Source organism: Montipora capricornis, chromosome 1 (genome assembly GCF_036669925.1).
Source record: "Montipora capricornis isolate CH-2021 chromosome 1, ASM3666992v2, whole genome shotgun sequence".
Classification (NCBI taxonomy): Eukaryota; Metazoa; Cnidaria; class Anthozoa; order Scleractinia; family Acroporidae; genus Montipora; species Montipora capricornis.
The window spans coordinates 11,962,468-11,974,748 of record NC_090883.1 but is presented as its reverse complement, the minus strand read 5'-3'; the positions used below and the strand labels follow the sequence as shown (position 1 = coordinate 11,974,748).

The window sequence follows — 12,281 nt, the reverse complement described above, 5'->3', positions numbered from 1 at the left end:
GTCGACCTTCAGGTATAACAGTTGTCAACTGAAAGTTCAATACTCTACGAAATTCTTTGTTCGCTGTTATTAGCTGTTTATCAATTGTTCCAACGCTTTGGAAACCCTTCAGAAACCCAGTTTCAAGGGGTTTGAAACGCTTTGGAAACCCTATGAAACTCTTTGGAAACCCTTTGGAAACCCTTTGAAACTCTTTACAAACCCTTTGGAAACCCGGTTTTGGGAGTTTGAAACCCTTTGGAAACCCTTTTAAAACCCGGTTTCACCCAAATTGGCATGTTTCATAAGATGTGTTTTCGTATGGAGGGTCACATATGTTTGTGCATTGTCACAAATTGTTCAAGATAAAGCACTTTAATTTTCAACAAGGGGAAGATTTATGCCACCATTTGTCCTTGACATCAGTTCACTGGCACACTGGCAACAAATATTGTGAGTTCAACTTTTTTAGTTAATTCCCCCGCCCGCTCTCAAACAAGCTTGAGTATCTGCAAGTACTCTCATGTGCGAATCGATAAGCAAAACAATTAAACTACAATTAAAATGGGTCTTGTCACATTGTCAAAGCTGTTAAACTGCGTGAAGGCACTAAAGCAGCACATGGACCATCTGCACAGTTTGGCGTTTTCCTCTCGGGCTGAAGTCACACAATGCTGCTTGTCGCAACCGCTGTTGAGAACTGGTTTTTTGATTTGTCCAAACAGAAACTCCCTCGAACGTCCAATCAGCAATCTAGGACAAATTCTGTCCCAATTTGATGACATGGAAATGAGGTTTTATGGTTGTACGACCAGAGGGTTTTTGTTTCGTCCTTGACCGTTGATTTGGAATCGCGGAGCTTTCTCTCCGACTTTGAAAATTTGAAGTGAACATGCATGCTTAGCTGGTGAAGCTCACTGGCTTGCAGTTTCTCAAGACCCTTGTTAATACTTAGTATCTCGGAATTTATTCAGTGTTTAAATTTCACTTTATGTTGTACTTCCTTTTGCAAGAGCTACAAATGTACAGTCCTGTCATTTAGCAAAAAAATTTAGCAATTCTTTTTTTCAGTCATTCAATCTTGGGGGGAGTCGAGGATAACAATTTGCATTTTATTCAGTGTGCAAATTTCACGCTCGGAGTTTCACGCAGTTTTTATTTCTACTTGATTTAGCGAGAGATGTATTCCTGTTATTCTGGAAGCACACTGTGATGTATCGAAAGCGGATCAGTTAACCCGAAGCTTATCTATTGGACATCCCACAATGTCATGCATGCTCGAGTGGGAGTGTTGTAGAGACCAGAGAAGCATCTTGTATGTATGTTCAGTTTCTGTTTTAATCCTGTAACATTGTGGTCATAAAACATTAAAATACACAATTTAACATCTGGCGACAAGGATGGGATGGTAAAGGATACCTTCAAGAAAGTTTAAAAGGATATTCGGATTTGTTAGGAGACGCAGTTTGGTGCAATGCCTGGAGGATCCAATGAGACGGAAGGTTCGGCGAGTGCTGCCACTAACAGTGGAGTTCTGACGCCGGTGGCTGTAAAGGTCGGTGGTTTACAGCCTTTTCAAGTAAAAGGGGATCCACACTCCATTTCACAGAGTTGGAGAAAATGGAAAAGAGCTTTCGAGTTATACGTGCTGGGAAAATATATCAAACTGTCATTTACACAGCTGGAAAATCATTCTCAGTAGTTATGTGGCCGTGATTTTGCAAATGAAAGACTCTTGCTCTGCCAATTTGACCTATAGAGCTCATAATTAACAAAATTGAACAAAATTACCTAAAATAGCATGACCTAGCCCCTTTAAGGTACTAGAGGATTACTTTATTCCTAAAGCTAATGTACCTTTCGAGAGATACTTTCGCCAAATTACTTAAAGAAGCGGGGAGACTGTTGATCAATTCGTCTGCCACCTGTGACAACGTGCGGCCTCATGTGACTTTGGGAACCGAGAGGACGAGTACATCAGAGACCAGTTAATTGATAAATGTTATTCTGCAAAGTTGCGTTGAAAGTTCCTCGAAAAAGATGGTAGTGTTACTTTGAATTATCTCTTAATACTGTAACTGCTAGAGCTCAGGAAGCAGTTGATTTACAAATGGTGGCAATGAGAGGGAACGCTAATTCAGAACAGGTCCATAATGTCACTGATACTGAGTTGGATAGGAATGTTGACAGGAGTTGTTGTTTTAACTGTGGCCGGGATGATTATTTTGCAAGGGATAGAAGATGTCCGCAAGGGGTCGTAAAATTTATGTGACCAGTGTGGAGAAATCCGCCATTTTAAAGTGAAGTGCAGGAGAGGGACATCCCAAAATTTTCAGCAGGGAGAAAGACGAGGTATCAATAGCCGAGGTACGAAAGTTGACCCAAAGATAACTGATAGCGGCAAGAAGACAAACACACATTATGTACATGGTGATGGCGATGGAGACAAAAATGCAGAACAGGATGAAAGACCCGGCACTGGTCCTGAGCATGTGTAGGAGATGATACAAGACCGAGTAATGGAGTAGTAACCCTGCAAGTTGGAGGTGTCCATTTACCAAATGTCCTAATTGACTCTGGTGCGACAAGCAACCTCAGGGCTCAAAATTAAAAATAATTTCTCAGTCGCAATTTGCGAGTAATTACTAAAATTTAGTCGCAAGTTCGAAAATTTTAGTCGCAAAAAATAACTAACCCAAACCAAAAATAAAATAAAAGTAATTTATTTAATTATTTACAAGTTAACATCATTTGGTTTTAATGCTTCAACAGCTTCCATAAACCACCAAAAAGGAGGGTTTATCAATTACTCCCTGAAGAAACAAATGCAATTATCTTAATTGTTCACAGTTCAACAAGAACATAAGTTAAATATCCAGTACTGGCCGCACCAGTGTCTCGAAAATTAAATATCCAATCATGCCTTCAGCAGCTAAATGAACAACACACAATTTTGCCAAACTACTTACTTGAGTGAACAAGACAAAAAATACAGTTCAGTAGTCATGAATCATAACGTTGATCAATTTAAAATTACATGATGTACAATGCAATTGCGCGAAACTTTTAAGCTTTAATATTACGAACACTCGCGGTGCAAACATGACGAACTTAGTCTTTTTGTGAAAATTTGTGCACTAGAAAACTAATTTAAAGCATGAAGATATATTGCGAAAGTTTTTGTACCTGTCAAAGTCAGGATATCAATTTTCCTACAGTAACCACGACTCAGCGCTTCCCGTTGTCGGTTACCACATGTGCCGAACAACTAGCACCATGTTTGTTTTTGTTTCATACCATGAAAACTGTTCCTGATAGCATTTACAACGCTACGAAATTAGAGTTTGTATAAAGAAAACATTAGAACAAAAACCAAATTGCAAGCTGTTAAAATTTGTCTTTTAAAATGGAAGATTCAATACTTTTTGTTGTTCACGTGCAACGCATTTGACAGCTGGAAAAAAGAGATGCCCCTTGATTACTACAGTGCAGGACTAAACTACGGTGCCTACTTTTGTTACTGTGCATACGTGCGGCGCATCTCAAGATACTCTGGTTTCCTATGGGTAGTGCCTACTAATACAGGAATATTTTTGAGTGGTTTAAAACTATGCAGAGCAAGCAGAACTTACCAAGTGCTCTTGGTTCACATCAGGATACACTGAATGTACTGGTTTTGAAACGACAGAGGCGAGCCCCAAAAAATGTACGAATGAAGACCACTAATACAGTACCTAGTACAGGCAACAAGCGCTTCAGCCTTGACGGCCTCAATCCTGCTGCCTGTTTCGGAAAACTTATCCATGACTTCTTTAGTTAAAGCAATTGAAACAGTGTTCCCAAGGTAAGATCCGTGTTATTTCTTTTCGTTTCTTTAAAGGCGTCATGGTCACAATAAATTTGTGCGTTAAAATATAATTCGCCTGTAACTAAGAGGCGCAATAATATGCAAGAGATTCATTCCTGTGCAGAAGAATTGAAGTGGAGTTAATTAAACAAGCAGTCTCCGTCCGTTTGCTGTGGCTTTGAGTGCAGAAAAAAGTTCACCTTTAACCTGGTTGACATCTGCTGGGATCAAACACGTGGCGAAGTCGTGGCGAGGAAGATTTCAGTTCCAATCTCGTTCCTGAATATGTCGAGCTTACTTGAGAATATTCTCTTTGCCTCTTCTAAATTTTCATTAATAAGAAGGGCCTTAAAAGCGGATAACTCCTGGTCATTTGCATACATTGTGAAGCACCGCATCCACTGCAAACAAGAATGGAGATTGCACAACGTACCTACTACTACCGGAACCAGAAATGAGAACGCAAGTGCGCCTGTGATACACTTCTTAGACAAACCGCGTTAATGGAGCAAGAAATCAACCATTAAGTCACGTAACATCTAACTTGAATTTCGCAGACTTTTTCGAATAAAACTACAGCTACCAGTTACAAGTAAGACACAAGACTGTTAGATATAATTTAATTGTATGCTAGGCCGTAAAACAGTCGCAAAAACACTACTAATGGACAAATTTTAGTCACAAAAGCGAAATCGTTAGTCACAAATGCGCCTGATACAGGCGGAATTTAGAGCCCTGAATCTGCTAGGCAAACCAACATGGGAGTGGCTTAAAACTCAGAGAATTCAGCGAAAAGAGGCCAAGGTCTTATTTGCGTATGGGAACACTAAACCGCTACCATCCTTAGGCACATTTACTGCTCATGTCAAGTGTACTGACACTGATACTACTGTTGAAGCTAACTTTGTGGTTATAGATGGAGATGGCAGGACTCTACTACATGTATGTCGAGACATGGCGGAAAAACTGAACCTATTACGCATTGGACCCACCCATTCTGTGAACGGTGTTGAGGTAGAGACCACAGATCAAGACATAAGGGATAAATACAAAGAACTGTTTAAAGGGGTGGGTCTCTTGAAGGGCTATGAGTTAAAACTTAATGTTGATACTTCTGTAAAACCGGTTGCACAACCCGTCCATAGAATCCCATTTGGTGTGAGGGAGAAAGTGGATAAAAAGTTATATGAGTTGCTAGCTTGTGGGATCATAGAAGAAGTACCAGAGGGACCAACCAGTTGGGTCTCCCCACCTGTTGTTGTACCCAAACCTGATGGTGATGTTCGAATTTGAGTTGACATGAGGTGCACCAACCTAGGAATTATTAGAGAACGTCAGCCCATCTCCACAGTTGAAGAAGTCCTCCAAGACTTGAATGGCAGTACAGTGTTTAGCCGTGTAGACCTGAAGTGGGGGTTTCATCAGATACTTCTTGCAGAGGAGAGTAGGCATGTGACGACATTTGTGACTCACCGCAGTCTTTATAGATATACCCGTCTCATGTTTGGGGTGACCTCAGCACCCGAAAAATATGAACAAATCATCCGGGATGTACCGTGTGTTTGTGAAGGGGTCATCCATATTGTGGATGACCTAGTTATTCATGGTAATGATGCTGCGCAGCATGATGAGAGGCTTTTTGCTGTGCTCAATTGGTTAAAGGAGGTGGGTTTGACATTGAATGAGGACAAATGTGAGTTCAAGTTACCAAGGTTGACATTCTTTGGTCAGACACGCAGGCTCATCACAAAAACACTTACTTTCGCGCACTTCTAAACGTCACAATTGATCCAAACTTTCCACAAAAAAGACATTTTTTTGCTTTATTTGGAGAGAAATTTCGCTTTCTGGCGAAAAAATTTTTCGCTTAGTGCAAATTATAAGGTCAAACTAAGGTACTGTATACTGTATGAGCTGATAAAAGAGATTGAGCACAAGAAATGCATTAACCGAGGTCGAGAATTAACAATTAGACCTGTGGCCCTTGAGGGCGAAGGATCTATCGGTAATTGTTTTAGTATCACCCAACTAGTCGGACAGAAAAGGCAATAATAAAGTTAGCCAATGTAAGTTGAAGAAATGTTTTTCTGGGAATAAACTGAAAGAAAGTGGCACGCTTTTCGCTACTTGAGGACTATTACTAATAGTTCTCTAGTAGCGTAGCCAATCAAAATTCAGGATTTGCATTAGTCCACTAGTTGGGTGATACAAATTGCTGTTAGCTATATTCTTTGCGGCAGCATAGGTATAGAGTTTAAAATAATCCATTTCTGTTCATTTTGAATCTGTGGTCACGCCTTCTTTGTATCATCTCAAGAACGTGACCAGTTATGTTTGTGGAATGGAGGACATTCGCAGTGTAAGCAGCCACTTGACCTGGGAAATGGTATCTAATTCTAGCTTTCAATGTTTGTCTACTGATTCTGATACCATCCAGACCGATGATGTGAAGGGCCAGCCGGTTTTAGGTCAGTAGAACGGTCAGTCTTGAAACTGAGTGGCAGGAGTTTAGCAATTTTCCCGGTTGAGTGTACTGTGAAATATTCCTTTTACTTTAGCGGAGAATCAGCATAGTTTTTGTCGACTCCAGAAGATTTTTAACCCTGTATTAAACTGTGGAAATTCTAAAGTTTACCACCTTTAAATTTTACAGCGACAAAAAAGGAGAATGCAACTGCGAACCCCATGCAATTTTGAAGAAAATAAAAGCCCATACTGTTTCACGGCTGCCATTGCGAAGACCTAGACCGTGGTATAAAGCTTCTTTTTCAAGACAAGATACACTTGAATTTACTGTCAAATGTCAGCCCTAACTGCAGTTCCATTACGCTTCAGGTCATGGCATATCTCTGAAACTAATTCCTGTACATGTAATGTATGCTGCCTTTCACATCTTGACTGATTTTTTACCTATAAATCATGAATGACAAGGTCATGATCCCTATGTTCCATTATTTTGTGATGGCAAATCAAGTCGGAGAGAGTAAACTGCCTGCAGTCAGCTAAATTAAGTGAATTCTGTTTTGATTGAAATCACTACTTCACGTAATGTATGCAGAGCAGAAAGAGAGTGGAGTTATGGTACATTAGTATATCAGTGAAAACTAAACAATTACCCAAAAAGTACTGAATTGATGGATGGAAGGCATCATCCCCCTCTGTTTGACGCAGTTCCATGATTCCCTAAGAACAAAAAAACAAAAGGTCTGATATTTTTTGCAGTAAAACTGTTTTGTGAGCAGTCTAGCAAATTCCACCCTACCATCAAATTCATGGCCATAATAACAGAGAACGAAATCACTTTCCTTGACACAGTGGTTTTTTAAGGGAATGATTAAAAAACGAATCCATCCTGGATGTTACAAGTCCACTGAAACATTTCAACTTCAATATACACACTCCTACTCATGCCACCCCCCCCCCCTCCCCCCGGTTAAAACAATGGCTAGCTCTTCGAAAAGAAAATTTGAAGAGAGCCTAAATGTACCAGTGATTTTCTTAGTGTCTTACAGACATCCAGAGTGGCATGGAATTGACGAAAATCGTCTTTTTGAAATCATGGAAATCGCATTGATATCATATTGACGAAAAAGTCACTGAGACATGATGACATTAAAAAAAACATGTTTCCTTGTTTGTAAAGCTATCCAGGGTTACAATAAAAATTCAAGAAAAATTGCTTTACATCTGTTAATAAGCCTATTTTTTTACTCCTCTGACTTCCACGAAATCCTAAAGTTTGGAATGGGCTCACAAACCAAAAATGGGTAGCTACGCACCTGCAAGGATCGTCTGATCAAACTTACTACCGCTAAATTATTGGCTAGAATATTTGGACTTACTTTTCTTTTTCAAGTGCATGAAATGGGATGTAATTTTTGCTTGACACTTTGATGAATATTTTCCTTTATAAGGGGGTGCTCTCGTCGCGCTAGTACTGAACTTTTTCTCAAGACAAATAGAACTCGCTCCACACATTTTCGTGATTATTTTTTTAACAGAGTTACTATCTTGTGGAATAGTATACCAGACGATATTCATGGGATCCATTGAAGAAACTCTGGTTCATGAAGAGAGATACAAAAGATACGTTGACGACACATTAACTATACTGCCTGACAAAACATCAGCGGCTACACTTCTTCAAGTTCTCAACAACTGCCACTCATCAGTGAAGTTCACCGTGGAAACAAAAAGTATGGGTCTGCTTCCCTTTCTTGGAACGCAACTACTTAACAGAGCTGCTCACATTGAGACCAAAGTCTGACCTGAACCTGAATATAATTGCCAATTGCCCTTTCTTGCAATCGGAAACTGAATTGCCCTGGTAGCCTTGATGCTCAGTCTTTATCTACAGGCTTGCAATTGCAGGTTTTGTTTTTACTGATAGTGTCACATTCATTGCCATTGTATAAGCCGGTTTGGGTTTGTTAATAAAGTGCCGTTGCCTTGTGTGGCAGACGAATGGCATTCAGTGTGTGAGAACTTAACATTCATTTTCCATTCTCAAGGAGTGCATGAATAAGTTCGATTGTTTAGTGCATGAAATGCTGCTAATTTAGAAATTAACACCATCTCTCAATGTCCAGTCGGACTCAATTCAATTACATTGCATATTTAATTAAAAAGTATGCTCACTGGGACTGTTGCCTTGATGTGGCTGAGTGGCTTGTGCGTCCCAATGACTCCAAGAGCTAGGCCGGCAGGGGTGTTACACCCCTGGTAGGGTCTCCCAAGCCGGAATGGTCAAGGAGGAGGGTCCAGACTAAAGACAGTCCCACGACCCTCCAGATGTGGAGGTCAGGCTTGACGTTAACAACCCCATCCTGTAAAAAGTATTTGTTACGGAAATAGCAATGAAGACAACCAGCAACCCGCACGTAGACCTTCCAAGGTCTTTGAGCCGTATGACTGCCAGTGGTGAAAGCTGGAAGGAAACTACTGGCATGAAGTTGGAAGTGATGAGTGCAAAAACCAAGACCAGGATTGGTTTTTGGAATGTACGTACTATGTATGAAACTGGGAAGCTTGCACAGGTTACAGTAGAAATGAGATGGTATAACTTACATGTGTTGGGTGTAAGTGAAAGCACAGGGCTTGAAATTGCGACTCACTGGTCGCCAATGCGACCAAAAGTGCTGGGCCGATTAGATTTTTAGCACTGGTCGCCAGCTGGCGAATCACGTAATCAGGATAAACAGTAGACAACTGTTGTATTTGAATCTTTATATGATGAAATTGTTCGGAACTGGTAGCTAGAACACGACTGACCTTTCTTTTCCCATTAAAATAATGTATAAATACTACAAGAAATTCGGTTTCTCACAATGTCAATTAATAGCACAAATGTACTTTGATACTTTGATCACCGCGTTTACGAGGCGCCATGTTGTTTCAGCGGCTTCATGGGATCGTGGGCGCACTTAAACACCGTATGCTTCTTGCCGGTTATGTGAATTTTGCGCCCGGAAGACGAAGATTCGGCAAGAAGGTTAATTGAAAATTTAAATCCATCTTCAGTTGTGAATGCTGAAAACAAACGTAGATTTAGCCATATTACCGAAGCACCTCCTCGGAACTAGCTTGATATTGATAACAGTATTGATAATGAACCTAGACATTGCAAAATGAGTTTGAAATTTGCATGGAACCTAAAAAAGGAACCTGTACCCTAAACGTAAAGTGGGTTGGAGAACTTGTCCTGTCTGTTAGAAAGCGAAGACCTGAAAAATTGACTGCCCAAGGTGAATAATAAATGGAGAAAAGAGACCAAGTTCCTCTGATTCTAGAGGCTACTGAAACCGTATACGAGCCGCTGCTTTTATTTATCTCGGTCGGAAACTGGTATGAGCATTGTGGTTGTGTGGGGGCCTAGGCCGAGCAATTGCAGTATTGCGTTTTGTCGTGAGAAAGGTAAGTTGCGAGAGAAAGAACTACGTTTTGAAGAGGTGAAAAGCAAGAATAAAGGACCCATGTTTGCCTTGCTATGGAAAACACGGACTGTGCTTCGCTTCATTTCAAATAACCTTAAAGAACAACATCACCAAACTAAGCCGAAAACAACAATGGCTTTAGAGATCTTTCTCGTGCTGTGTTTTTTTTTGTGCTATTTAATAATTATGCAAAGTTGGCGACCAAAATTTATTATCTGGCGACCAAATTTTCCCCATTAGTCGCCAGCTGGCACCTGAGCAAAAAAGTTAATTTCAAGCCCTGAAGCAGATGGATAGGGACAGGGAGATTAAAGACGGTGTCAGGCGAGACGGTATTCTGGGCGGGACGATGAGATACAACATGAAAGCGTGGCAATTATCTTAAATTATCTTATCCCACATTGAGAGATCCATAAAATCACATGGTGTTGTCCAAATGGCAGGGATATAAATCAAATTGATCACCTGATGATCAATGGCAAACGGCGGAGTTCCCTTTGGGATGTTAAGGTGAGGAGAGGAGAGGACATTGGTAGTGACCGATCTCGTGACAGCCGGCCTAAAATTGAAATTAAAGGGTGCAGGGCATCCAGCCAAGGGGTGCAGCCGTTTTGATGTGGCTCAACTGAAACATCCGAATGTGCAAAAATCTCTTATCCTTGAGGTGCGCAACAGATTTGAGGCTAATGGACTCAAAATCGCAAGGGCTAAAAGAAAGGCACGTATCGGGTAGCGAACAAGGAGGTGAAACGTCGAGCAAGAGCAGAAAAACGGAAGTACATGGAGAACTGAGGAGGCAGCAGCACGCAATGTACAAGGAACAGTATGTAAGATTACCAAGGTCATAACAGGTAAATGTCACACAACCAACATGCTTGTAAAGGACAAGAACGGTACCTTATTGACATCAGAGGGAGAGCAGGAAAGGTGCTGGATGGTATTGATAACTCAGGAAGTGACAGGGTGATGGGAAGACACGGGAGTGGCATCATCAATGAAAACGGAGAGGCTTTTCAAGTTTTGCACAACAAATAATCTGGTGACTTTTTTCCCACATTGAGAGATTCATAAAATCACATGGTGTTGTCCAAATGGCAGGGATATAAATCAAATTGATCACCTGATGATCAATGGGAAATGGCGGAGTTCCCTTCGGGATGTTAAGGTGAGGAGAGGAGAGGACATTGGTAGTGACCGATCTCGTGACAGCCGGCCTAAAATTGAAATTAAAGGGTGCAGGGCATCCAACCAAGGGGCGCAGCTGTTTTGATGTGGCTCAACTGAAACATCCGAATGTGCGAAAATCTCTTATCCTTGAGGTGCGCAACAGATTTGAGCCTGATGGACTCAAAATCGCAACGGCTAAAAGAAAGGCACGTATCGGGTAGCGAACAAGGAGGTGAAACAATGAGCAAGAGCAGAAAAACGGAAGTACATGAAGAACTGAGGAGGCAGCAGCATGCAATGTACAAGGAACAGTATGTAAGATTACCAAGGTCATAACAGGTAAATGTCACACAACCAACATGCTTGTAGGACAAGAATGGTACCTTATTGACATCAGAGGGAGAGCAGGAAAGGTGCTGGATGGAGCACTTTAGAGGGGTTCTAAACAGACCACCACCATCAGAAGTGCCAAACATCCAGGAAGCCGAAACCAACCTTGACATAAGCACAGATGTTCCAACTAGGAGGGAAATCATCCAAGCCGCAAATTCCCTGAAGGATGGAAAAGCTCCTGGCCATGATAATTTAAATGCTGAACTGTTTAAAGCAGACCCTGAACTTGCTGCAACCATTCTGACCCCCTTTTTTACAAAGATCTGGGAGCAGGAAGAAATTCCGTCAGACTGGAGTAGAGGAGTGATAATTAAGATACCAAAGAAGGGGTCTCTAAGTGATTGTAACAACTGGCGTGGAATTACCCTTCTGTCTGTGCCAAGTAAAATCTTTTGCAAAGTCATTATACAACATATCACCCAAGCTGTTGACAACATTCTGCGAAACAAACAAGCTGGATTTTGCAAGGGCGCGGATGCAGGGATCAAATTTTTACACTACGGAATATACTTGAGCAATGTACTAAGCATTTGACAGTATCTACAGGGATAGTTTTTGGCAGAGTCTAAGAGTATATGGCATTCCACAATGCATTGTTAATATCATCAAATGCTTCTACTCGAACTTCACAAGTTGCGTTGGCCAGGGGGATCTAAGTTTTGAAGTTAAAACTGGTGTATGGCAGGGATGTGTCATGTCGTCTGTGTTATTCAATATTACTATTGATTGGGTTCCTCGTCGCACAGTAGAAGATCAGTGAAGAGGCATAAGATGGACCCCTTTTTGTACACTCGAGGACCTCGACTTCGCAGACGATCTAACCCTATTGTTCCACACTTGGCAGCACATCCAGGAGAAGACAGACCGGCTCAGCATATTCAGCAATCAGGTCGGCTTGACAATTAGCTTGAAGAAGACGGAAGCCATGTGTGTTAATGTCCCTTTCCCAACAGAGATCAGGG

The 12,281-nt window shown here is 41.2% G+C and overlaps 1 protein-coding gene across 2 annotated transcripts in view; it reads right to left on the bottom strand.

The window, feature by feature from the left end:
• The window catches only part of LOC138053696 (pyruvate dehydrogenase (acetyl-transferring) kinase isozyme 2, mitochondrial-like), a 141,609-nt gene that overhangs the window by 59,527 nt on the left and 69,801 nt on the right, over window positions 1-12,281 (bottom strand). For both annotated transcript variants that reach the window (XM_068900296.1, XM_068900337.1), the window contains exon 5: window positions 6,943-7,009. In XM_068900296.1, the coding sequence (XP_068756397.1) occupies window positions 6,943-7,009 (67 nt within the window). The remainder of the gene's footprint in view (window positions 1-6,942; window positions 7,010-12,281) is intronic.